General features: G+C 42.3%; 1 protein-coding gene across 1 annotated transcript; it reads left to right on the top strand.

The window, feature by feature from the left end:
• Window positions 1-1118: 1118 nt before the first annotated feature.
• LOC115341483 (ATP-binding cassette sub-family A member 9-like) lies at window positions 1119-27346 on the top strand. Its single transcript, XM_030014606.2, has 39 exons — window positions 1119-1619; window positions 4577-4689; window positions 5211-5421; window positions 5631-5789; window positions 6683-6783; window positions 7150-7376; window positions 8169-8307; window positions 8820-9005; window positions 9581-9713; window positions 10389-10560; window positions 11303-11361; window positions 12330-12440; window positions 12916-13091; window positions 13422-13541; window positions 13892-14030; window positions 14567-14657; window positions 15265-15404; window positions 15864-16013; window positions 16544-16703; window positions 17002-17168; window positions 17592-17719; window positions 18150-18287; window positions 18845-18958; window positions 19386-19556; window positions 19719-19832; window positions 20005-20115; window positions 20712-20780; window positions 21339-21430; window positions 22435-22555; window positions 22888-23005; window positions 23268-23359; window positions 24090-24268; window positions 24742-24817; window positions 25348-25442; window positions 26045-26167; window positions 26427-26567; window positions 26725-26804; window positions 26897-26952; window positions 27078-27346. Exons 1-39 carry the CDS (start codon window positions 1505-1507, stop codon window positions 27165-27167), a joined length of 4977 nt encoding a protein of 1658 aa, XP_029870466.1. The 5' UTR covers window positions 1119-1504; the 3' UTR covers window positions 27168-27346.
• Window positions 27347-27400: the final 54 nt, after the last annotated feature.

The following is a 27400-nucleotide window of genomic DNA, read 5'->3' as shown; positions in this document are numbered from 1 at the left end:
ACCCCAAAGAAATTTAATCAGAACTTGGTGAAAGTTCCCAGGTTTTTCTTCCATGGTGTGTTAAGGGCAGCATGCCGTTTATTTTTTTTAAAGCTGTATAATTAATTTGTTCCCTTGTAATGCTTCCTTTAAGAGATCTGCAGAAAGTCCCTGATTTAGCATGCTGAATTTCTCCTAGATAAGAGTTTCCTGGAGCTTTCAGTTCTCCTTTTGCCTGAAATGTGTTGCTTGGAGGGTGCTGGCTCCATCCCCAGCCCCTCTCCTCCTCCTGGTAGATATAAGGGCTGATCCAAGGCTGGTCCTAAGTCCCCTTCTCAGAAATCTTGTGGAGCAACTGCTTGAGGATTTAATTAATGATATTTTGAGATGCTACGTGCTCTCTAGCTGCTCTTCAGTGAAGCCCCGACGGGTTGCCTTGGGCTGGGGTCCCACTTCAGCAGCACCCAGTACGCAGGATGGGAAACGCCAAGGTGCGCTCGGAGCAGGTATCTTTTTTTATGTTAAAATGCATTTTCTGTAGATAACGTGCAGGCGTGTCAGGACTCTGCACTGCACCAGGTACTGCCAGCACACTATGGCATAGGGTGTGTGTCAGAAACGTCGTGGGTTTTTAGTTTTTTTAGTGAAGTGCATCTGAGATGTGCTTTTTGCAGTTACAAGTAGCCTTCCCCATTTCTCCGTTGTTGCCCAAGGGGAAGTGATGCAGGAAAACGCTCTGCTCCTCTCCTAGATGAGCTCATTCCTTGAAAATGAGTAAATCGGCAGCTGCAGAAGAGCTACGGCCTTTTGTTAAGCAACAACCAGCCGGCTCTTGTGTTTTTAGTCAGCTCTGCAAATCAAATGCAGAGTCCTCAAGCTGTTGAAGTTCCAGGACAGTCAAATTCCTTTAACTAGTTGAAATATCATGTGGCTGTAAGCTCCTCCAACTCATTTGGCTTTCCTGGCTTATCTGATTTCCTCACCTCCCTGTTTTGAATGCACATCCATTAGAAAGCTATTTTTAAGAAAAAAAACAAACAAACCCCATCCTGATTCCAGCTCTGTGGCAGCTGCTGGAAAAGCAATTAAAAGGAGTGGGAATTAAAAAAAAAAAAAAAAAAATTAAAAATGAAGGGGAAAGGAGAAACAAGAAATAAAAATCCCGTTGGACCTCGGAGGTAGGATTCACCTCTGCAGAGGAAGGAGTGCTCGCTGACTCAGGCTCTGAGCAAGATGGGGAGAAGGCAGCGAAGTTCTCCCTCCAGAGAAGCTCGGGCTTTGCCACCGTTCATGTTCGCCCCATCTCACGCAGCTCTCCCCAGAACTTGCAAGCCTGCTAGAAACACGCTGTTAAATTGCACGCCGTGCGCGTGTCGCATTAAATACTAAAAAATACCCTGTTAATATCTGCAAGCTCTAGGCCAGCTGGTTGTAGGGATTGCTCCCCGATCGGGTCGCTGCTCCAGAAGCGTTGAGAGTGCTTGCACCGCTGGGACCGGGCTCTGACGTCAGGCTGGAGAGGGGCATGGCTATCGGGCTGTGCTACAGCGTTGAACCCTCTCCAGGACTGCAAAAAGACGAAGAGCCCAGACATCTCAGAGCTGAAGGAGACGTATTTCTAATGGAAAACACATTGTCAGGTAAGGAGTTGCATGTTTCTCTGTTGTGAAGGGGAAAATTATACCTAGGGTGTTTTCATGCAGGGGTTGTGTTCGGTGATTAATATTTCCCTTATTATTTTAATACAGTGTTATGCTGAATGCATAAGAGCTGTACTTCCCAGCTCTGTCCTCTGACAAACACTAAGCTTTGCATCAAGATGTTTAAGGGCAAAGGAGCAAAAATATTCTGCTTTTCTGGGTGTGCGTGGATTTCGATTCTGGCCGCTGATGTACTTTGGCTCTAAGCAAAGAGCCACAGGTTGAGCGCTGGGTCTTCCCAGCTAACGATCCCTCCCTTCGCTCCCCCTCCTCCAGCCTTGCTATCACCAATAAAGGCTTCTAAACCCACGGACCCCCAAATTTCATTTCTCTGTATGAATTAAAGTGTTGAACTTTGATACAGGGCAGGCTTAGGGCTGTTTTTCTCTAGTGGAGAGTAGGAAAAAAACCTGTTTAAAAACCTGCGTGTTAAAGAGTAAAGGCAGTACAAATCTATCTCGTATTTATCAGGAGTTAAAGACAGGGCTGCGTAGGGGCCAGATGCAGTTTTTTGTGACTGCAATAACCGGCAAACAGGAGGGTATGGAGAGGGCACGCTCACCTCTGCACTCCCCACATGCAGGAATTAATTATTGGCTCTCGGAAAGCTGGCGGCTCCTCTGGGAAGCACGAGATGCATCGCACATTGCTTTCTTCGTAGCCAGCATTGAGAGGTTCCTACCAGTACTCCTGAAGAGCAGCTCGCTTTTAGGAGTTAGTCACAATATGCTCTGTTAATTTTTTATTAGAGAAAAAAAAAAAAAAAAAAAAAAGTCTGAGGAGGTGCCGAATAGGAAATCCCTGAGATGGTAAATAAATGACGTGGTTATATGGGACATGCCTTCCCGGGACAACCTTTGGTATAGCAGAGCTAGACAGGGCATCCCAGCAGAAGTTACCGCAGTGCCTAGGGCTTGAGCTCCTGGAGAGCATTTAGGGAGCCCTCGGGAGGGAAACGCTTCCAGGGACATCCAGTTTTACAAGTGATGCCCTTAACTGGTTTCAAGCTTCTCAAACATCGTTGCCTCCAAATAAATTTCTGATGTTTCGGTTTTTGTCTTCTGAATCTGAAGTTTTGAATCTCAGGTCTTGTAGAGGCGTCTCTCCTGCTTACGTTTTGTGTCTTTTGATATCTCATTGAAAGTTAACTTCTTCCTGACGAAGTTCGTGCAGCACTTGTAGGCAGCAGCACTTGTACGCAGCAGCACTTGTTTGAATTTCTGGCTGCACGTTTCAGCTTCCAGCAGTATTTGCTTCTTGCTCTACTGATAAAAATAAGATTAAAACTGATAGAAATTTAGTTGGAATTTTCTAAAAAGTTTTAGATTAGCTCCATCTTTTTTTTTTTTAATGAAGTGTTTGTTACATAGAAATTCAGTGCAGTTTTTACAAGACCATCATGTTCTCCACGTTATCCAAACACTCCGGCATGAACCTTTGTTTACCACCCCAACATCCTGGGCTGGGCTGCTGCTTTCAGTTCACAACAACTGAAATCCAGACCTGGGCAAAAAAAAAGTAGCCCTTCCTAGAAATCCCTTCCTAATTGCCTTTAACCTTCATTGTCGGCTGCGGTGGGGAAGCACGGGCGAAAGCTCTAGGCAGGGAAGGGAGAGCACCGGGGAGATAAGCCTCGTGTTAACAGTCAGAGGGTAAACGGGGATTCTGGATCCATCGCCCCTGGAGTACGCAAATATTTAATTCTTCCAAAAACAAACAATGAAGGGAACAGAGTAGTAGAACCGTTTATTAACTCCAGCTGCCCAATCCGCGAAATCAGGAAATGATGTCCAAGGGGAAAAGAGCACTATGCGTTTGAGGTTGCTTTGATTTTTGGTTTCAGCCATTTTAAAGGATTAAAATACAAAAACATGTTCTGAGGTTCCCTCCCCTGCTCTCCTTCTGGGAAGGTCGTGAAACCAGTCGCTCTGAAATTGCTCTTGTTCTTGCTTAGGATATTTGCTGCTTGGCCACATGATCAAAGTTGGAGCTGAAATAAATATTCCCCATAAAAATATTCCCCAATAAATACTCCCTGCTCAGTATTTAGGAGCATATAAAGAAACACATTGGTGTTTTAATGCTGCCCTGCTCTAGCTATACTAGAGTTATAATTCATTTTATTAGCATTTGGGTGAAAACAGAACAAATTGGTCTCTTACCAGCCTGCTTAAGGGAGACAGTGGCAGCATCTATTTTAGACTACTTTTAGCATCTAACCAGTGTTTCTGACTTGGCCTCCTAAGTGGGGAGAAGGTCTGTATGTAATGGGGATGTTTTAGGGTCTAGTTACAATATCTAGAGCAGATGAGCAGCGGCTTGCCGACAAACCGCATGTCTAAGGCAAGGCATAAATTTACTGCAAGAAATGCAGAATCTGAGGCTCAGCTCAGATGTGCAGCACAAACCAGAGCTGCTGCACTCAGGAGCTGGACTTGACACTGCTGCTGCTGCAGATCATGTCTGGTTTAAGTATTTTGAATAACGGCATAAAAAAAGAAAATTAAAATTTATGTCTTTCTTCTGTACGCCATCCAATCTTCTCACATTTTTAGTACAGGACAGACTGACTTTTCTGTTGTTAATTTTATGTAAATAGAGAATCAAACTATAGGCGGTTGAATGACTCTTTCTACAAAGCCTCTTTGGAATGAAGGAGGAGGAATCTGTGCAAGTGGAAGAGGCAGCTGAGTCCAGCCCAGCTCTCTGTTCCCTTGGATGATCTTGGGCTATTTCCTTTGAACTTCTCCTTGGTTGTCCAACCTGTAAAATGGAGAGAAGTTCTTAAACTTTGGCGTGTTATTGGCTTCCTCCGAAGTGGTGTTTACCCAGATAAATGTATTAACTTCCAGTGATCTGTTTTATTCTAAAAGATATTATTTTCTTTCTCGTCCTAGCTGGAAAAATGCAGGGGATATTCAAGAAAGCCTCAAAAATCTTTCAGCAAACACGAGCTCTCCTGTGGAAAAATATTCTTCTGGTGTGGAGGATGAAGAGAGAAAGTTTTCAGGCAAGTACTGGCTCTTCCAAAGGAAAGTTACTATTTCCACTACAAAGTATTTTTACGTTGCATTGTTTTTATGCTAGGTGATATATGAGAAGCCTCAGCTGGTAGTGTGGTTCTCTGGAAAATGTCAACAGTTACGCTTCTTCCCGTGACACTACAACATCACGGCATAATAAGGGCTTGTTACAAAGCTGACTTATTGCTTTTGGTTGTTGATCCCATTTCTGCACTGTCCAGAGGAACACAATGTCCAATTCATGATCACGGGTGTAAAATTATCAGCAGACCTCGTTGGCTCCGGTACTAAGAAAACATGTTTTTCACTTGGAACATTCCTCATATTTTAAAATTATTACACCTGTGAAACAGCTCTTCCTCCTGTACAGAAAGAAGGCTTTCACGGCCGGAGGAGCTGGACGGGGCAGCCAGATCAACACTGGATGAGAAGGGTCCTTGAAGACACTTTCCATACCACCAAGTCACTGGGCTGCCACTCACCTTTGCATTTCCTTCCTTTCATCTAGGAATGGATTACATCATTGTTTTTTCTCTTAATAATACAAATATCATCCAGTTTGATATTCCACTACCCGCGGCAAGAAATCCCTTATGACTTTCTTGGACGATTAGACGACCCAGCCTTTAACGCTACGGGAGTTACACTCGCATACACACCCGTCACAAACACCACCAGGCGAATAATGAGCAAAGTGGCTTCGGATTCTGCGATGACGGGTAACGCTGCTCTTAAATCCTTGTTAGAGCTGCCCTGTCTGAACTGACCCTGACACAGTCCTCGTTGGGGTGGGGGGAGAAAAGCATTTGGACAACACAATTTTTGAGGGTACACATTATCGCTGCTGCCCATTTTCATGTTGTTGCATGACTAAACAAAGTTTCAGCTGTGGTGGTTTTATTTATTTTTTTCTTTTTTTTAATGACAGGTATAATAATAGAGGAGGTGGAAAATGAGAAAAAAATGGAAACAAGAGGAATTTTGGAGGAAGACATTATTGGTGTTGTTTTTAAGGATGACTTCTCCTACCGTCTCAGATTTCAAAGCTACAGTGTGGTGTCTCCAAATGATGTCTTTGAACACATCGGTAACAAAATAAATGAAACCAGAGAATTTGGTTTTACATTAAAACATGCCTAGATGGATCTCTGTGCTGCCATGCCACTCAGAAGGGCTCGAGATTGTATGTGCTAAGTGCTTCAAGAAATGTATTAATTAGAATTTGAGGTTTTGTTCACTTAGAAGGAAACAAATGTCAGAGAAAAAAGTTTTTAAGAACATGTACACATTATCCACAGTCCTTTTTGTCCCTCTCCCTTCTATGTCTTATCACGTCAAATCATGCCTGGGAAATGAGCATTGTGTGTGCACTGATATACTTCTAACATATAGTGCATTGGCATATATTTAATACATTAAAACATAAACCTGCACACACATTTGTCTACATTACTACTACTTTGACCAAATGCACCCCTATTGACTGAATAAAAGTAGTAAACTATCCGAAACAAAAAGTAAGTTTATTATCAGGTAAAAATCAAGTGAGTTCATCATTTGATGGGGAAACAAAAAAAAAGTTTTTTGCTAAGAACTGGTCTTGGGAAATGGAAATGATGGAGAGGCTATTTATTCTGTCTACACAAGTCAGTTGGGCACGTTTACGGTTGCCGTACTTCGAGCCTGGGCTCCTGCCAAAATAGGAGAGCTGAGCCTGGGCGGCTCTTCTGCGCCATGAAGACAGACAGGGTTGATGCCACATCAGGTGGCCCATGGAGCCAAAGCCACCAACTCCCAATGCCACATTATTCCTGGAGAAAAATGGCTGCTCCAGGAAAAAGGCTGAGTAAAACTAAACTTTGATTTCCCAACTCTTAGGTCAAATACATTTTAAACACCACACATTATACGTAAGCATTTATATACACATATATATGGAAATATATAGATAAAATTCTTCATTTTTTTTCTTTCCTACAGATACCTGCTCCAATTTTTCATCAAGTAACTGCAAAGTTCCTTTGTACTGGTATGCAGGTTTCCTAACAGTGCAGTCCAGCATTGATGCAGCAGTCATAGAAGTAAGTATGATCATGATAGAAAATATGTTTTCTGTTCTTTCCAAAGTTATTTGTAAATTTAAAAAAACAACCAAAAAAAAACCCCCAACACCAAACCAGTTCATTTTCTGTGATCATTAACTTTTAAAATACATAGCGTGATTCAAATGTTAAAAGAATGATAGATCATTCTCGTGGCTCAAGGCAGCATTTGTGTCTATTACAAGGCAATACAAAAGATACTAAATATTGAGGTTATTTGCCACTTATAACTGTAATGTTGTTATTGACACACTAATACTTTTAATGCTTATGAAAACCTGTTTGTTTTGATGTTGGCTGTTTCATTACAGCAAATCAAATTAATGGCTAATTTCTTTTTGTTAGGTGAAAACAAACCATTCCGTCTGGGAAGAGATGAAGTCAATTAGCGGTGTTCGTCTGAAATCACCCTTGATCAAGCCTGTATATAAACTGGATTATATTTGGTTTATTATTTACATTACATTATGCTTCTCCCCATATATGTACTTTTTATCAGTGAAAGTTATAAGAGAGAAAAAGAAGCTCAAGGTGTTAATGAGAGCAATGGGTTTGCAAGATATCGCATTCTGGTAAGTCTCATAGAAATAAACTGTGTAATTACAAGAATTATATTATCTTACATATACAAGATGTATAGTAGCTTGCAGGATGGATGTGGGTCTGGTACCACCGCTCAGCTGAGAAACAGTAATTCCCCAGACTCCAGCAGCATTCACAATTGCCTCACCATACGTCTGGGCATTCTGAAGCCAAGTTTTGCATGTTGTTGAAGCAAAACCTTTGCTGCTTTTATCTGTAACGGACCATTTGGTGAGGACCTCAGTTTCCAAGCACGTTGCTCTGATACAGAGGTTTTTTTGTTGTTGTTTCCTATATTTGGCTCTGCTCTCCTCCCCCCAAAATGAGAAAGCACTCTTCCAAGTAGCAGAGATGCATGTAGCAGGGTTCTTGGTGTTGAGGTGTTGCTTGCCTCCAGGAAACGGGTCACTATGCACAGAGAACACAAGAAGTGAAGAAACAACAAATTTTGGGGAAAACTGCAAATGATGAAGCACAGGAGGGACATAGGGTCTATCAAAACAGGCTTCCAAAGCCACCTGAGCATGAGTATTTCACATCACCAGGAAAAGCATTAAGAATAAGTGAACCTGGCTGCAGAGGATGCCCTGTGGCTCTTTGCTGGCATCATTTGGGTACATGCAAGACATGGATATTTGCAGCTTTCCAGTCTGGAAACTGTAAATTGAAGTGTATTTGGAATTACAAAGTATTTGAATTAAAAAGAGTGTGTCTTGTATTGGCTATGTCATGGCAAGTGCTGTCATGCACAGAGGCAAAAATAACTATGCCTTCATTTGTAGGTTATCCTGGAGCTTGCTGTACACCGTTTACGTTTCAATAACGGCAAGTCTGCTCACACTGATCACGATTAAAGGAGTCATCCATGATCACAGCTTTTCTGAAATATACTTTTTTTATTTCTTTTATGGCATAGCATCTGTAAGTCTGCTTTTGTGTTCTTAAACGATGCACAATTTTTTCCGTTTCCTAATTAAAACACCTGAAACTCAAAGACTACAGAGTACTCTAGGGCTGGGAGTTATATGAGGAAGGAACAAAAATTTCTCCACTACTGGGTTTTATTGTTATAATTTGTAGGCTAATATATCACTCCTATTACATTTTGGGATTGAAATCCTACATTTTCTGGCTTGAAATCAGAGTAAAGAGAGGTGCTAACACCAGCATTAATGGGAAGGCTGGGGCTCCCTCCTCGCATCCAGCCTCCTCGAGAGGCCAACAGGGGTCTGATCTGTCTACCCCTATAGACCTGTCCTAAATATCAGAGCTGTCTGCTAAATGAGGCAAGCCTTGGGATGTGCCATGTGCATCTGTAGGGGACAACTGAAACTCAACTGGGTCTCTAATTTTGCTCATTGGATTTTCATGTTGTTTTTTTTTAATTGCCAGCAGAAGTGCATCCTGCTAACTACTGGTTTTCTCTTCTGCAGATTCACTTCTGTTTCATGCTCAGCTCCTTGTTAAAGCAGCCAAATATTGCCAGTTTTGTGGGATTTGTCCTTTACGTCATCTTTGGATTCCTGGGCTTTTTGACACTGTTTGAAAAACTACCACCATCTTCAGAATGGATTTTTAATCTCTTCAGTCCTTTTGCCTTTACAGCTGGCATCTCAAAGGTATGTTCAAAATAAAGCCAGCACATCACAAAAGTTCAGCCCGCAGCAAAAATGCTGCATGCTTCTGCCAGATAACAGTAGCTGCCATACGTAATTTGCATTGCCATAACGACCCAATCACACCCCTCTGCCCTAAATGCTTTGTGAAAAGAAAACTTGACTCCAAAAAGTACATACAAGTTGGACTGTCAACTGCATCATGAATTTTACTGGCTGTATATACAATAAACTTCAATCTCTGGAAAATTATCACAGCAGTGGGATGTGTCTGGTGGGTACCAAGATTTGCAAGAACGGTGAGGTCTTGAAGTGCTGACTTAGCAAATACCATGTACATCACTCTTCTGGTGTAGTAACGACTTCTGCACGATTTTGAATTCAGCTTACGGAAGCACTTCTGATCCTTGTGATCATAATAAATGTTGCCCTGCTTAGAAACAGCATCGTGATCATGAGCGGGCATGGGTTTCTGGCAAAAACGGTCATGATGACACAGCAGTGGCTTGCACATAGTATTTCGGGCTAAAGGAAGTGTTGCATCTGACTTGTGCTTTTTTCTTTTTTTTTTTCCCTAGATGGTAAAATTAGAAAAATATGGACCAGCTTTTACACCAGAATTGTACCCTTTCTTTAACCTATACCTCATACTGAGCTTTGACAGTGTCTTGTATTTGCTGTTGGCCGTCTACTTTGATAAGGTTTTGCCTGGTAAGTAGAAGTGTGAGGGAAAGAACACAAATTCCCTTGCATTTTTCTTCTATAATCCTCTCCCATTATAGGGGAAAAGTTGCCAAAGGGGCAGTGGGATAGAGCTGAGAAAACTGCAGTCTACGTGGAGCAACACAAAAGGTGTCCCGGTAGCGAGCTCGTCAGGTTGTGGAAAGGCGTCTTAGCAGCAACGAGCCTTGCCACGTTACATCAGGGGATGAAAACTGGATTTGCTGGTTTGCTCAGGAAAAAAAACATTTGGGAAAAATCCTGTTTTCCCAGAAGCTGGGTTCATGTAGCTACCTCATTTGGCCCTGTCTCAAAAACAGGCTCCAAAAGGAACATTAAACCTTGCAGCGAGGCACCGAGATCCTACTCCAACATCCCTAACCACTGGGTTTAAAAGGATGTTGTAGGACTTGACCTGATTTTCCTATACCTTCTGGGCCAAAGAGCTTGTCAAAGAGGTCTTTGCTGTGATTTTTCCCCACCTGCATTTACGGATAGGGACGAGTGGATAACTTTAATTACAGAACTTACCAATCCTTTTACGCTGCTGAAAGTCTATATTCTGCAGCTATAGAGGAAGAGATGGCTGGACATGGCATTTATCAAAGTTGAGATGACAGGTACCAGTTTTGGGCTAATATTTCACCTTCTCTGTTTCTGAATTAGGCAAATATGGAGCACCCTATCCACCTTCGTTCTTCCTGAGACCATCGTACTGGTTCAAGCCCAGGAGCGGGTACACGGGGGTGCGAGCTGGCAGCGAGAGCAACCACGGTCCTATCCCCAGCAATAACATCGAGCCGATGCCTCCAGGCTTTGATGGGAAGGAAGCAATTAGGTAAAGACTCCTGTAGGCATGAAAAATACAACACTATGGTTATATTTGACTCTAGAGAGCATAGCCATATTGCACCGGTAAATGTTACACTGAGCCATCTAACATATACAGATCAGGTTAATGGTAAGCATGTGAAAGGGAGGGTCTGTTCAGTGTTTCATTCTGCTCTAGACCTGGATTTGAACATTTATTAGACATCGTGCATCCTCTGTGCCAGGGACCGACTCGCTGCCCCGCACTTTCCTCTTTTCGGAGCAGCAGCAGCGAGTCTGTTCCCCTTCACCATCGTCTTTAAGAACACTGCTGATGGAGTGTGCTGCATAAGATACTGTTATTTACATCTTTACAGGGCTAGTTTGGCCCATTGCTGTTGCTGCCCATTGCTTATTACTAGAAAGCAAATATAAATCTGCTAAAATAATAACTAGGTCATCGCTTTTAATTGTATAACCACGTGTTGTCTCATTCCCTAGGGCCTCCTGCTTCATTCACTAAGTGTTCATTGAGTTTGACTTTGAAACCTTTTAAACATCTTTTAGAAAAGTACATTAGCTAAATCTGCTTTAAAGTGCACAAAAAACAAATTGCATAAAGCAATTCCTTCAGATGGTAACGAGCAGGACCAGTTTGAGGAGGAGGTTGAGAATATTCTTCCAGCAGTTTCCAAAGGTTACTTCGAGGCAGAGGAAACATGCCAAAATTGTGACATTCAATAGTAATGGCTTGCTTACCTTTCCTTTAGACTAAACAATATTAAAAAAATATACAAGAAGAAGGACAAGACAACCGAAGCTTTAAGGGGTAAGAAAGGCTTTGTAATTCTTTTAATTTCATTTTTCACTACATACGAAAGCAAACTGTTTTGAAATGTACTGGATGTACTTAATTCTGCCTCCAGCACTGTTAAAATACATTATGCGATGGTTATTTCTGCTGGGCTAAATTACTGGCAAATTTCTACCAGGTTGTCATCTTCCTGTTCACTCCAGGAAAATTACCATTTATTGTATTTTGCTACAGCAGAAGTCTCCTTAAAAGCTGTGGGGTTTGCAGCAATGAACCACTGTCAAAATGCCCTCTCAAACCTCCCTTTCAAAATGTGAACTATTTTGGGCAAACAAAACTTGGCTATAGCCAGGGACCAAAAAACCAAATCTGCTGTCACTGGCTGAGCAGTGTTCTCCAAGCACTTGCATGTCTGCCAACTGCAGGTATGCAACTAGTTGGCATAGTCGTAGCATAGTTGTGAGGTATTTATTAAATACCTTTGTTTAACAAGAACTCCAAGTGACGGTGAAAATATCAATATGGTCTCAAAGGTTTATATTAAATAAAAAAAACCCCAACACAAACAACCCACAAAAACACAAAATAAGTCTTTTTTTTAAAAAGGAAATGAGGTAGCAAAGTCTGGCTGCTTTGAAATAACTCCTGAAATCTCAGGCGCTGGAAAAGCTATGAGCTCTTCACTTTCTGTGGACTCTCTCTTGAGCCACGCTAAAATAAAAGGTTATGAACCTCGTAGAAAATGGAAGACAAAATTCTTTAAAGAATACACTTGTTCCCTGAATTCAATCAAGACATGACTGCACGTTCCTTATTAAGTTTAGTCCTAACTTCTGAAGATGCAACCCATGTTTTTGGATCTGTGTTTTTGCCTCTCAGCTTCAAAAGAAATGTCACTGCTCTGTCATACCTGGCAGCAAGCTACAGGTACGAGTCTATTTCTCACAAACTTTCATCCTAATGTTATCCTATTTCTATTCTAGGTTTGTCCTTAAATATATATGAAGGCCAGATCACTGCATTACTTGGTCACAGTGGATCTGGAAAAACTGCTCTCTTACATGTGCTCAGTGGATTTTCCAAGCCTTCAGCTGGTAAGAGGATGGACCTGGATGCTGAAGAGATGCTGTTTGTTTTTTTCAGGTGTAAGGGGGTAAAGATGCAAAACCCCAAGTTTTCCCTCAGTCATTCAGTCTGGCTTGTTGTCAGTGCAGATTGCTGCTTCAACACGAGCTTCACGGCTAATCCCTTGTGGATACGCTCATGTGTGCAAGCATACACAGATGGTTATTTCTCCATTTGGATGGCCTGATGTTTTCCATGAGCTGCACACCTATAGGAAATATGTTTTAGTTCTTAAGGGAGAAATTTGGCACCCTGAAATACTTTTGAGTGGTATTAAAGCTCTGGACAACTCAAAGATATTTTGCCTTTTTTTTTAAACACTTGAGAAACATCCACAATGCTGGAATTAATGTCAAAGGTATGAACACAAAGCAGTCTGCTTTCCCCTTATAACTGGGAAATACTGTACAGTATGAAATTTGTTTCATTCATTCCTGTGTGCAGGTTCTGCAATGATCTACAACTACAATGTTTCTGAAGTACAGGATATGGAGGGAATTCAGGCAATGGTTGGGATTTGCCCCCAATTTAATTTGCATTTTGAAGCCTTAACGGTGAAGGAAAACCTGAGAACTTTTGCTCACATCAAGGGGATTCAGTGGAAAGAAGTAGAGCAAGAGGTTGGTATGTGCTTGTCAGTCACTGACCTCTGTTTTATGGCATCTTGGACAGTTTGAGCTTTCTTTATAAAAGATTATCACCAGCATCTTGTTCTGTGGAAATGAGAACAACCCTAATTTAGGGGAGAAGTGATTTTTCAGTTCTTTCTTATCCTCACGTCCTAAGAGTTAGAATTCAGATTTGCAGTATTTATCTCTAAGCAAAGCCATTTAAAGCAGATAAGTTTTAAATCTTGAAGTTATACTCTCCTGTACTGTGTGTAGCCATTTATGAATTAAAATGCAACCAGTGCTTTGGAAATCTGGCTCTTGTCTTTGTATATTGCCAAGGTGCAGAAAGTTCTCACGATGTTGGACCTCACCGACCTTCAGGACGTTCGCTCCGATGCTCTGAGTGGGGGACAAAAAAGAAAATTGTCTCTTGGAATTGCAATTTTAGGGAATCCCCAGGTAGGGACTGGTCATATTTACACATACACAACATGTACGGTTTTAGCATGTAGCTTTATATTTTGACTTGACATGCAGACATTTGTGCTTTTCCCCCGGCACTCCAAGTCTGTTGACTTACTAATTCACTCAGCTGCTGGAAAGATTGAGGAACCTAGGTCAACGAGAACCATATTTTAAATTAAAAGGATAATAATATTGTAATAGAAGAAAGAGCATTAAAAATGGCTGATATTTGAGGATGCATTTTATTCTTAGAGTGAGATCATCTAAAGCATGAAATGAAAATTATGTAAAAACAGAAATGCCGGCTTGGACACGTGGAGGTCTGATCTTATTCACCTTTGCAGGTGTTGCTTTTAGACGAGCCAACAGCTGGGTTAGATCCCTGCTCCAGGCACCATGTGTGGAGCCTTCTGAAGGAACGCCAGGCTGGACGCGTGACGTTCTTCACGACCCAGTCCATGGAGGAGGCTGATGTTCATGCTGGTGAGCCCAGATTTTCACACTGTAGTTGACTGCAGTTTGCAAATGAGGGTTTCCCATTGCAGAGCCCGTGTATGGGTCCCACCATGATGCGGTCTGTGCTCTCTGGACATGTTTTGTCTGACAGCAACCACCCAACCCAGGCTGAGCAAAGGCTAAAACTGGACTAACGTGCCCCTCCAAGACCTTGCTTATGCTCTGCTTCAGGATGAAGCAGTTGCATATTACCTGGATATACCGCTAGCAGCACCCACACAAATTAGTGATATTGTTTGAATTGATATTTTTGCTATTTCCTTATTGCTCCTGGGCTGCATGGGCAATTGTCCACAAGCCTGTAAGATTGCATAATTAAAAGATTAACCTTGATGCTTAGGAGAAAGGCAGCGGTTTAAAAAGAAACCTTCAGCACTGGCCTGGTTTTACTCCTCTCGACTTCATTATAAAAATGTCTGTTGAATTCAGAAGGAGCAGAGTGAGATCAGTCTGCTGCACTGCTGTAAATTCCCCCTAACCCCTTTGTATTCATACCTCCTTAGATCGGAAAGCTTTCCTGTCAAATGGGAGATTACAGTGTGTTGGGTCATCTCTGTACTTGAAGAGAAAATGGGGAATTGGCTATCACTTAAGGTAAAGCCTTTTCTTTTTGGTCATCACGCTTTTTATGAAAAGCTTCTAGTCGATGTGCCTATGTTCTTGTAGAGTCTGTGTCTCTATAGAGTTTCTATATAGAGTAATAGAAATCTTGACAATTCATTTTAGAAGACTTTTGAGGCTGCCAAAAATATGTTGCTTTGGATAGCAAGCTGCTTTTCTTTGGAACCCGATCCTGAAAGCTCTGAGCATGTACCTAAAAAGACTTTGCAACCTGCTTTGAAGCCAAAAGGGGACCAGAGTAAGATGAATTGCAACTTCCACATACTCTGTGGTGCCAGAGTGACATACAACAGCTTTAATGTGAAGTTGTTTTTCTTTGAATTTTAATTTCTGTGTTCTTGGTTTAGCAGTACTGGCCAGGATTGTTATTCTTAACCTCAACTATTTCTTGCATGCATGGCAAAACCAGGGGCACTGCAGATGTCTATAAAAATTCCCACTGAAATGCTGCCCAGTTCTGGAGGTTTCCCTATGGCGTGAAGAACGACCACTGGCTTTGTATTCTAAATGGATGATGCATACCTTTTTTTTTTTTTTTTCCTCATTTAATGTCATAGCAGTTGCTTTTTAATACAAACAGGATGCGCATAAATGAGCTGTGTGACCCTGAGCTTACATCATCCCTGGTCAGACAGTACATCCCCAATGCCGTGCTCAAAGGACAGAAAGGGGACGAGCTGTGTTATATGCTACCTCTGGAAAACACTGATAGCTTCCCAGGTAAGACAAACCTGTCGTTGTACCTGTTGTAAAGAGAAACCAAGTGGTGGGAAAAGCAGAAAGCAAAGTTGCTGTGAAGGGAATAACTATATTCCGTGGTCCATACTGCATGGGAGCTGCATAAACATCAGCCTTAAAGAAAGCCTCTAATCGACATGCTAATATTAATAATGCAGATGAACAAAAGAAAATCCACCAACTAATCTACAAACTAAAGTCCACTGAGTCTCCTCTGGTTTCAGGATGAGATTTCTCCTACCAGGAAGGCCCATGGTAATCAAGAACTCTGAATTTTCTACTATTTACCTCTAAAGAGCACAATAATTTTGCCATGGCTTTTAAGTTATGGAGATTAATGATGCGAATGCCAGAATGTACAATATGAATCATGCCAGTCTAGTGTTGAGCAGAAACTCTGCCTTGGTTGCTGGGCTGAGTCTGGTTGTTTCTATTGTGCAGATCTGTTCAGCCATCTCGAGAGCAGTCTTTTGCAGGGGGTTGTTAATTATGAGGTTAGCAGGACAACCCTGGAAGATGTTTTCCTGAAGCTGGAGCACGACGAAGCCATCGATCAAGAATTTAAAACATTGACTCCAACTGGCAAGTGTGGTATGATTAAGGTTCCATATATACATATGTTTTAATTGAATGTCTAATGAGTTTCTGTTCAATGTGAATTTTGGTAGTTTTTGGTAGGTCAAGAGTTGCAGTTGTATTCAACTTTCCTTTAGTGAAGAATATCTTCTTGGAGAAGTCTGGATGATTCAGTCTTGACTTCCCACAGGCTTTTAAGCACAGGAATTTGAGACTGATGTTGGAAAGGTGTTTGCCTTTGAAGGGTATACTGCCCAGACCAGGAGGTGGGAAGAGATAAACTAGCCAGAAGGCATTTCACAAGGCCAGTGAAGTTATTGGATGTGTTGCCATATGAGCCCAGGTTCAGCCAGTCTGAATTCACCGATATAAATTATGTTCTGGATAAATTATGGCCCATTTTCTCTGCCCTTGTTTCTTTTCTGGCTAAAAAATAAAAGCGTACCTCTATTCAGAACAGAAGATCCTTGTTGACTGTTTGAGATTAAAGCGTGTTCTTTGAACGCTCTTTGTGGGTAACGGTATTTCTCATGATGAACATGCAGAAGACGGAGACCTCGAGGAGAGGGACCAAAGCCTCCTGGTGTTTTCCGAGCAAGGGAGCGCGGCAGTGAGCGGGATGGCACTCTGGAGGCAGCAAGTGTGTGCCGTCATGAGAGTTCGCTTCTTAAAACTAAAGCATGAAGGAAAGTTTCTCAGGTCCATGTAAGTACGGGAGCTCTCGCCTACTCTGCAGCCCTTGTGCTGGCTTGGTGCTTTTCAAAGGATTTGATCATTTCCTTGAGTGACTGGGGGAAGGCTTAAATACTGGTGGAGATGTTTAGAAGCAGAGAATTAGGTGGAAAATGCTTAAAAGCTCAGTAATAAGGACAGTGGGAACTTACTGGTAGAGCTCTGAATTGCTTAAGTTTTAAATTTCCCTTTGTCTTTCTCAACATAAATCACATAATTAGTTAAAGGTGGAGTTCCCCTAGACCCACTTATGGTCTGTTTTTCCATCTAGATTGCTGTTCTTTGGAATATTTATCCTTCCAATGCTGATGATTTTCATTGAATTTCAACTGTGGGACAGCTCCACTAACTGGGAAATGACAGCTAGCTCGTATTTTCTTCCCACTAAAGAGAAAATTCGAGATAAATCAACAAATCTTCTCATCTTCAATGATACAGGTGAAGAACACATGATGTTGATTCACTTTCTGCACCACTCTAAGTCCTCTTAGAGTTGATAGACCAGCCTTGCCTTACTCTTTCTGTATGCTCTTTTATATATTTATGGCTTTGGGAGGTGTTTTCTTCTGAGCAAAAGCAAATCCAGTTTTAGTGATGATAACTGAGTAGCGGATATTTAAGAGTAATGAACTAGGCAAATTAAAAAAAAAAAAAAAAAAAGTGATAAACAAAGTAAGTATGGAAACATACATTCTGTTTAACCAGTTTAATTAAAATAGAAAAAAATAGAGAAAATATGTTTGCATAGATTCTGAATGTTTGGATTTTTTTAACGTACCTCTGCAAGTGAGAACTTGTCTATATGAAACTGTTTATTTTTAAAGAAAAAAACTCTAATTTCTGTTCTTGATTTGATTTCAGGTTCAGAAATTGAGGATTTCATTGCTGCTTTGAAAACTCAAAACATAATCCCAGAAATAACTCTTGAGAAAAACATCACAAGCATTCCACTGTATAATGGAGCTATAAAAATATCCCTGGAAGGCAAGGTGAAGGATATTTTTTCTTCTTTCATCCTGTACGTCAACAGGATTTTCTGAAATGTGTTTAAATGAGGCACAGTGAAATACACACACCAGCAAGAGGGAGACTATTTATTTGACATATTAAATAATATGGGTAGTCCTGTTTGTGGGAAACCAGGATTATATTTGGCTCTTTCCACTGTATGCTTCTTTACAGCAATCTTTAGAGAAAAGCATTAATGCAAGTCTTTTGTGCTTTTCTCCAGAAATTGTGTCTTTATCAATCATTTCGCTCGTGGTACCTGTTAGCACACTTCCAGGTCTCCGTCATCTCACCAATAAAACTGTCTGCCTTTGTCATTGCTTTTCTTTAAACCTTTCACATCTGGTCACCTCACCTTCACCCAGGACCTCATGGGCATGACGGTAACGTCTTTTGCTCTTACATCTTCAGAGCTACCGGTTCACGGTCATGTGCAGCGCAGAACCCATCAACTGTTTCCCCGTGCTCGTGAACATCCTCAGCAACACCTTCCTAAGGCTCTTCAATTCCACCGCGCGCATCCGCGTCTGGAGTGAGCCCTTTTACAATGTGAGTGTCCTGCCTTTCTTGGTGAAAATTAATTTAAATAGCCATGCTGAAGTGATAAGGGCTGGATGGGTTGGAAGCCTGGTTGGATGAGCAACCTCCAAGAGTTGGGGTCAGTGGTCCAACTGCTGGCCGGTTCCTGGGGGCATTGCTCGGCAGTCAATACCGGTGCTATTTAATGACAATTTCTTCCGCAGTGTTTAAGAGATCTGTAGGGTTTCAGTGCCATAAGGTATGTAAGCTTCTACTATGTGGCAGTGTGGTAGGAATACAGCAGCAATACTTGCAAACCTCACCTTTCTTCAGCATCTGTTTGGCAACAATCAGCATCAAAAAGACGGTCTCTATCCTCAAAAATTTACAGTAATTCCAATACTTTTTGCAAATTCTAAGATGCTAAGGGTTTTTTTTATTGCCTTGTTTTGTGTTCTTAAACACAAATGACTTACCACTAGTGTTATCGCTCACTTGCATGTTTAACCATCACATGAGCGCCGAGCTAGCTAGATTTTCCCTGGGCAGCTGCTGATTATTAATGACTCTGAATTTCTTTTCCGCAGACACAAAGCCCAGAACTAAAGAGTGATATTTTTTTCATCTGTCTCAGCTACATGCTCATTTTGGCTGCTGGTTTGCCTCCTCACTTTGCAGTGAGCAGCATGGAGGATTACAAGGTAAAAAGCATGTGCTGAAAGTGGTCTTACACAAGAAGTGAATGCAAATACAATGTCTCTGGAGAGCAGTTCATGTACCAGTGGCCTGGCTGGCATTTCTAGGTAGGATGCTAGAAGAAATACAGCCACACAAGCACAACATTGTACCAAAGCATGTTACCCTGCATCTCAGGGAATCAGCTGGGGCTCAGAACAATTTGGGTGTTAATAAAGATTTTGGGGTCAGGAGGATTTTTTTTTTTTCCCCTTTTTAAGAATGATGTGGTTTTAAACAATAGTAGAACTGAGAAACAATTGAAAGTGCTTGGGAAGGAGAGGAAGGCTTAGCCAGGGAAGGGAGGAGTGAGGGTAATGGAGAAGGAGGAGGAGGAGGAATGATGCTTTAGGCTCTTCTAAATCAGCCCCTTTTTCCCATTTGCTTTCGCAGCTCCGGGCTCGCGCCCAGCTGCGGCTCGCGGGGCTCTTCCCCTCGGCATACTGGTGCGGGCAGGCGCTGGTGGACGTCCCTCTCTTCTGGACCCTTTTGTGCCTCATGTTCGGGGTTCTGCTGCTCTTCAACCGTTTCTGCCCCTTGCCGGCCAGCACCGTGCTGCCCCTGGTGAGATTTTTGCATGCGGGAAAACGGGCAGACACAAATCCCCCTCCCTTGTTTCTCAGTGAGTTTTTGGTTTAAATATTTTAATTAAAACGGACTGCTCTAGGTGGGTTTTCATATATCCACATCCATCTCCTTGTTGCTGATATCAGTCTCTCTCTCTAGATCATTTGCGTCATTGGTTACGGAGTATCTCTCGTCCTTCTCATCTATTTAATCGCTTTTAAGTCTCGCACTGGACGAAGCAATCGTTACATTTGGTCTTTTGTCTTCATTCTGGTAAGTGAAGTGAATCTTCACTCTGAAGTGTTTGATTTACATATCTTGCCACTTGAGGTTTCATTTTTCAAATATATTGATATTTGCAAGAGTAACCCAAATCAGTGACAAATAGCCTATTTTTAAGCAACAATACATTAATATTGAAAATACTTTTTCTGCTTTATTCCAGGTGAATTTCACTCTCTATATGCTCAATGACCTACACGAAGAGTTTTACTTCACCGTCTCTACTTTGATTCCTGTGTTTCCACTGCTGGGTTGGTTGATATTTTCCACACCAGTAAGTAAACATGTCCTACTAAATTCAATAATGGTCATAATGGTGCAAACTGGAAAAGCAAGAGGCACCTTCCAAATTCCCTGTCTCAAAGTGCCAACTGTCAAAAAGACAGAGTGAGAAAAGACAACAGGAGAAGAAAAAGTCCAAGCTGGGGAGTGAGAGAAGGGATGAAGATGTGACTTGTTAATCCTTTATTTGATTGGGATATTTTTGGTTTGTTTAGTTACAAAAAGCTGTTACAATGACTGTATTTTGGCAGCCAGAGTAGCATGGGAGGGGAAGGTGGTGGAGTGGGAAGACCTGCAGGGATGAAGTGAGCTGGCAGAAGGAGGTGAAAGGACTGGGAAGAGAGAAGCAGTGATAGAAAAGGTCAATCTAACCTGGCTGATTCGAGGCACCTCTGAATTAGCTATAGCCAAGGAAGCTGCAGTTCTTTGAGGCAGTATGAACCCCCCAAAATAGGTACAGATCACAGCTCCTTTATCCCATCCTGAAGAAAAGCTAAGTGTCCCTACATCCCACACTTGCTCCGACCCTGCACTGAGGCACACAGTGCTAAGGAATTTTTCTAATTTACTGATATTTTTTTCTTGTAGGGTTTCTCATTGTTTCACAGTGCTGGTCTTCTTGAGTCATGGAATCACATCTTCGTAGCTGTCTTTGCAGTAAGGAGCAATTTGATGACGGTCGTTTTGGAAAGGATGACTGTTCTAATGCAATGGACTTGTGCTGGGCTTGTATAACTCTCCCCATAAATAAAGCATGGGTTATGTGGTCAAAGTTTCACATTAAATGTTGGCAGGGGAGGTATATCCAAGTAATCACGGGCTTGTGTCTCATCTGACCCCTGGATGCTGTACCATACGTGCAAAAAATGGTGGGGGGATTAAATAGAGATCATGTATAAGGCAGAGATATTATTAATCAACTAATCAGTCTAATGCTGCTTCTACAAATGAAAGATGTGATCTCTGCTCCTGGAGGATGTCTGCTGGGGTGCAGATTATCTGAGCTAAAATTGCAGTATGAAGTCAAGGCTTTTGCAAATGATCTGCATATGAGATGGAAATGTATGCAAAGCATCAATTTAACTTCTGCCACTTTTGGATCTTTTCAATAGCCAAAGTAAATGAGATAGGTCCCTGCATCCCCTTATAATTAAAATTAATCGAGTGTGTTGTTACCTTGTCTCCATACAAACCTAATTAATTTTTGCTTTTTAGCCTTACATCCATTGTGTGATTTTTGCTTTTCTCCTGCGCTGTTTGGAGATGAGATATGGAGAAGCAGTTACCAGACTTGATCCTGTCTTCAGGTGTGTCCCGGGCAGCCGGGGTGCCTTGCAAGCCATGGTTATCCCGGTCTGTGGGGTGGGCTCGGTGCTGCACAGCCAGGCAGGACCCTCCTGGCTCACCCCCAACAGCAGGAGGAGGGGAAGAGTGAACTTAAAAACATTTTGCAAACTGTAGACAAAACCCATATTTTTAGTTTTACCCAGTTTATCTGGAGGAGGGGGGAATTGAGAATGAAGGGAGGGATTTTTTTATTCCTTTGGGTCATTACGGTTTCCAACTTTACTTACTGGAGTTCCCCTGAATGTGTCTGGAGACAAATTCCCACCCAGTGTGTTGCAATAGAAGGTCAGTTGAACTACAATGTCCTAGAGAGAATAGTAAATGTGATTTGAGATTTTTTTTTTTTTAATTAAGCTTCATAGCTGAGGTTTCAGGACATTTCACTACAGCTGGCTAAATTAATAGTTACAAGCTGAAATCCAACATTTTAACTCCTTTTCAAATATGTCAGTATTGCTCTCTGCAGGGTGGAGACTTCCCCTAAAGCTTCATCAGGCTGGGCTCATCTGCTACCTGCTCTCTGCTTCTCTGTTACCAACAGTGTGCTGCTGGCCATCTAAGTCATGTGGGAGAAGATCTGTAAAAAATACTAAATTGTCAAACATCAACAAATGTAACTCAGCTAGGAGCTAGATGTCCAAATAGCTTTGAAAACCTGCTCCATGTATTTTAATTCTCCTTGAACAGATCACTGGCATGTGTCGAGCAGGGGACCAGTCAATACTTACTGATGAAGGAAAAGCTAAAGCTGGCCTTTATTTTCTCATGCATGCCAGTGGGACTTTTTTTTTTTTTTTTCCCCATGAATCAATATATTGAGCAAACACTGTTTGTGGAACAGCTCCCTGAATTCAAATAAATTTTGCGGGGTGCTGCATTGGCACTGCCCTGGGAACAAACTTGTAAACCCAAGCCTTTTTGGAAGTGATTCCCAGTGACACCATCTCTCTTCCTCTGCTCATAGGATCCAGCGGAGGAGAGCGGTCACCCAGCAGAACAGGGACCATCCTGGGGAGGAGTCCCCAGAAGTCCAGGCAGAGAGGGAGAGGGTGAGGAGCGTGATGACCTCCCTGCAGCAGGAGGAGGTGAAACCAGCCTTCTGGCTTGTTTTCTTTTTCATTCTCCATCTTCATGTCTGTCTCTGCTTTCTTACCTCATGCATTTATTATTTACTGATCTGATGTCCAAGTGCACATCTTGCCATCCAGCCCACGGTTGCCCTGGCACCAGAAGGAGTTTAGCTGGCACTATATTTTTATTCCCGTTCTGCTTTTTTCTTTTTTTTTCTGTTGCTCTGTTTCCTGGATTTTTAATTTAGAAATTTTCTCTTTAAAGAGTCATACTTAATGGTAAGAACAGATGAGCTGTCTCATGGGATAGAGGGAGAGTTTTTATTTCCCACTTCATCTCTTCACAGGAGTCAGTTATCGTTGTCAACAGTTTGCGCAAGGAATATGAAGACAAGAAAGCCAGTTCCATCTTTAAGAAAAAGAAGAAAGTTGCTGTCAAAAACCTCTCTTTTAGTGTTAAAAAAGGTTCAAGTATCTTGTTGCACTCCCTATAAATGACTAAAATCTAATGTGAAGGCCACATTTGGAGACCATATTTTTGTTAGAATTTTCTTGTGTGCCACCAGACCCAATGCACCCGGGCTCCTCCATCCACAGTTTTAATTTATGGGGATAAGTTACTGAACAACCCTTTCTCCTACTGTACTTTTAGATATTGCCTAGCACACAGGGAAGAAGGTCTTATCAAAAATAACTATTATTAACAGTTCTTGCATATTTGTTTCAGGAGAAGTATTAGGTCTGTTAGGACCCAACGGATCTGGAAAAAGCACAACTATAGACATGATTTCTGGAGATGTAACGGTGACTGCTGGGGAGGTAGGTGATTCCTTTGGAGCAGCTGGGGGGATGACCTTGATGCCTTTATAAATTAAGGGTGTGATAAGGTGATCTGGTAACGCAGTCCTTATGTCAGGGAATTTATGTACATGCAAACCTGGATATTTACAGAAGTAAGAAGAAAGTGTTGATTTACACAAAGCACATTCTAGTTTTCATGAAAATCAATGTTACAGTTTTAAGGGTTTGAGCTACATAAAATCTTCAATGTGCATTTGAAACCCATCGTGAAATTTCACAAGACCTGTAAGAAATGTTGACATCTAAAAAAAAAAACCAACCCGTCTTCAAAAACAGCCTTGCAAAACCAGGAAATTGAAAACTAATGTGAACAGGGTTGGGCCAGTAACAATCCATCACTTAATTATGTGCAGGGTGATTAATGACATGTGCTGGGAGAGGGGAAATACCACTGCTATTACAGATTTGGGACTGAATATTTGAAATAGAAAAGTACTACGAGGAAAAGATAGTCTCCTGTTGGTACTATTACCCAAAGTGGTAAATACTGTTTGGTTTTGTGAAAACGCTGTCCTGCATCCAGGTGAGCAGAAGCCGTGGTAGATGGAGATGACCACCCCAATGATGACGGCCTTCCTTTCCCACGTGCTAATGAGGTTCCTCACAACACAGGAGCGTTTCCAAGGGGTTCATTGACTCACCCCAGGATAAAACGCTACGACTACGGAGGTGTGTGTGTTTTGTGCAGGTGCTGCTCAAGGGCTGCGATGCGGCTGCCTCCTCCCCAGGGCAGGACAGCCCGGGGTGCCTGGGCTGCTGCCCGCAGCAGGACCCGCTCTGGCCAGACCTCACGGTCCATCAGCATCTGGAGGTGTACGCCGCCGTGAGAGGGATGAGGAAAGAAGATGCAGTTGTTACCATCAGCCGGTACGAAGCCAAACGGTTTTAGCTTTTGGTTCGTCCTCTCTCCAAAGGTATAGGACAGGGAAAGGTTTCTTCTGCTAACAAACCTGGCTAGTGTGATTAAGAGACAGCACCTTCAGTGCCTCTTTACCTTGGAGAAATAGGATCTCCTTCTAATGAGATCTGCTACTTTATAATATTCTCAATCCCTTGTCAATGAAGATTTTACCCCTAGTTTATCGAGAAAAAGTCAGGAAAAAACCTAAACTTGCTCTAGTTCATGACCAGTTACATGAGTAACTCAATTCTCTCATTAGCTGCACTTACTGTCTTGAGCTTCTGCAAAAAATTCCTTAATTTACTATCCGAGCTAGAAGTACAAGGTGATGCGTATCAGCCGAAACAAGTATGTTAGTCTCTGGTTCCTCAGTACCCTTGACACAGCATTAGCAGAGAGAGATGGTCACTTCAGCATTATTCCTTTCCATTCCCCACAGCATAGCAAAGGCCTTGGATCTCCAGAAGCATTTAAAAACCCCAGCTAGGAGGTTGTCTGCCGGAGAAGCCAGAAAGGTACGTGTTAGATTTGTGTTTGCTACTTGAGCAAGTCCTGCTCTTTCTTCCTTGAACGTGGTGCACAGAAAACCTTCAGCAGAGTGGGTTCCTGGCATGATTTGTTTTCTTGAGTAGCTTTTGAATCCAGCCTGGCAGGAACCCCCCCCCTCCTCTTTCCCCACTCTCCCATATTGTGTGTTTAACAAATGCTAACCACAAATTGGATTTACAAGGTAATAACCTCTTCATGCCCCACCACGTGCATCTGCCAGTAAATGGGACGGAAAACCACTTTCAGATCTTTGGCAGGCTTGGGAGTTTTGGGGAAAGCTGATTTTGGGAGATTAAAATGTTAACTAAGAACACCTGAGGGTTTGTGGGGTTTTTTTAAATCCCTGTTCCTCCTGCATTTTGGAATCAAGAGCTCCAGCTTCTAAAAGATTCACAGGGATTAAGATGTAGCAGGACAACACACCGGTTTTGTAAAGTAAAAAAGCAGGTAAAGTAAAAGCAGACCTGACCTGACCTGAGTGTCTTTCCTATTTCAGCTGTGTTTTGCGCTGAGCATCCTGGGAGATCCGACGGTAATGCTTTGGGATGAGCCGTCAGTGGGCATGGACCCGAAAGGGCAGCGCCATATGTGGTGAGCAGCCCTGTTTTAGCAGAGCTGAGAAGTGTGTAACAGGTTTAACAAGATGGGTCTTAACCCTCCCTATCGTAGTAATTGTTGAGCAAGCAAAGAGGTTCTGCCTCAGTGGCAGAGTACATCTGTATTTTCCCTTTTCCCTAATGCACAGGAGATGGGCTACCACTTGCTAAACTCCTTTTTCAGCAGGCAGTAAGCCCTTGCTAACCACCAGATGTAATCTTTATGGTAGTGCACCCCAAAAAAACCTAAGTAGACACCAGCTGCACCCATGCATTTGGTACAAAAGACAAAAATTCCTGTTTTCTTCAGAGCAAGAGGAAAAAAATATAGGTAGTTCTTCCTTTTTGTCATTCAGACCTAGTGCTTGCTCTGGCTTTTCATCAACAGTTTACAATTTGGAGGGATGCTGACATGACAAATTGCAACATAGGATTGGCATCCACGTGTGATCTTTAAGCAAGATAACTGAAATCTTTTAAATAGTCATCCACATCTTTATAATTTTATCATTTCAGTTGGTTTTGGGGAGAGAGACATAAACCAGGAGATTTTCTCTGGCTATTCCTGGGAAGTAACTGTGATCCCTCTGTTCCCAGGAAAGTGATTCAGACTGCCATGAAAAGCAAGGAACGGGCAGCCATCCTCAGCACACAGTACCTGGAGGAGGAGGCGGCGGCGGTGTGTGACCGGGTGGCCATCCTGGTGTCGGGGCAGCTACGGTGGGCACCGGGGTTACATTGCTCACCGGGATGCCACACTATTTTTAGCCTGGGGTTTTGTTGGGGGTTTTTTTTCCTTCTTATAATCTAATAGAAATTGTTGGTTTGGATTGTCCCGGTTTTGTGAAGGAGGTAGGTTGTTTTAGCAGCACAGTATAAGCAGCTGATGAACAAGAGGATGCATATTTGCTGCTCATACCCGGTGATTGCTTTATTTGCTGATTCTGATGGTTTGAGCAATGTTTTCCCTCCTCTGCAGGTACATCGGTTCCCTTGAGGAGCTGAAAAGTAAGTTTGGCAAAAGTTACCACCTAGAAGTCAAAATGACGGACATGGGGCAAAGCGATGCTCTCCACGCCGAAATTCTGCGCCTCTTCCCCTACGCGGCTCGGCAAGAAAGGTCACTACCCTGTGGGCTGCACACCCAGCCCAGCCTTGTTCTTATTGACCTTGCTCAATAATTTACGTGGGAGTACAGTAACGCTACATGCAACCCTAAACCTTGGTGTTGAGTCACAAAATGATGAATTCTTTTTTTTTTTTAATGAAATTTTCAGGACTTCTTCTTTGCTTACCTACAAGATACCAATGGAAGATGCACTACCTCTGTCCCAGGCTTTCTCCAAGCTAGAAGCAGGTAAAAGGAAACAATCAGTTAAGTAAGAAGATTGCTTTCAAATTGTTCATACGGATTTGTTTTTTAAGGATGCCTTCTCCATCCCTCCACAGCTAAACAGAATTTCAGGCTTGAGGAGTACAGCTTATCATTGCATACTTTGCAACAGGTATGTTGGTGTAGAAGTTACAGGTTAAAAACTGCTTGTACAAAAAGAAGAAATAGCCTTTGACCAGTGTAAATACAGTCAGTCCTTGGCAATAACAGGGTCATTTCTGCTGCGGCACGTTGCAGGTGTTTGTAGACCTCTGCAGAGACCCAGAGGAGCACGACCTGGATGCAGCATCCAACAGGGCTGTGGAGCGGAGACCGCTTCACGCCTGAGCCCTTGGAGCCACAAAGGAAAATATTCAGTGTATTTCATCAATGTTACTGATATGTGTGATCGGATGCAGCCCTAGGACTTGGTTACCCATGTCGCAACACATACGGCTCTGCAGGTTTTGTGCCTCACAAAGAAAAAAAGAATGGTTATTTTAATAAAGCCTTTATCCTTTGACAAATTGATGCCTGCCGTTCATCTGTACCCCTGCTCAGACTGACTTGTGAAGATTTGC

Source organism: Aquila chrysaetos, chromosome 5 (assembly GCF_900496995.4).
Source record: "Aquila chrysaetos chrysaetos chromosome 5, bAquChr1.4, whole genome shotgun sequence".
Lineage (NCBI taxonomy): Eukaryota > Metazoa > Chordata > Aves > Accipitriformes > Accipitridae > Aquila > Aquila chrysaetos.
This window is presented reverse-complemented; position numbering and strand designations above follow the sequence as displayed.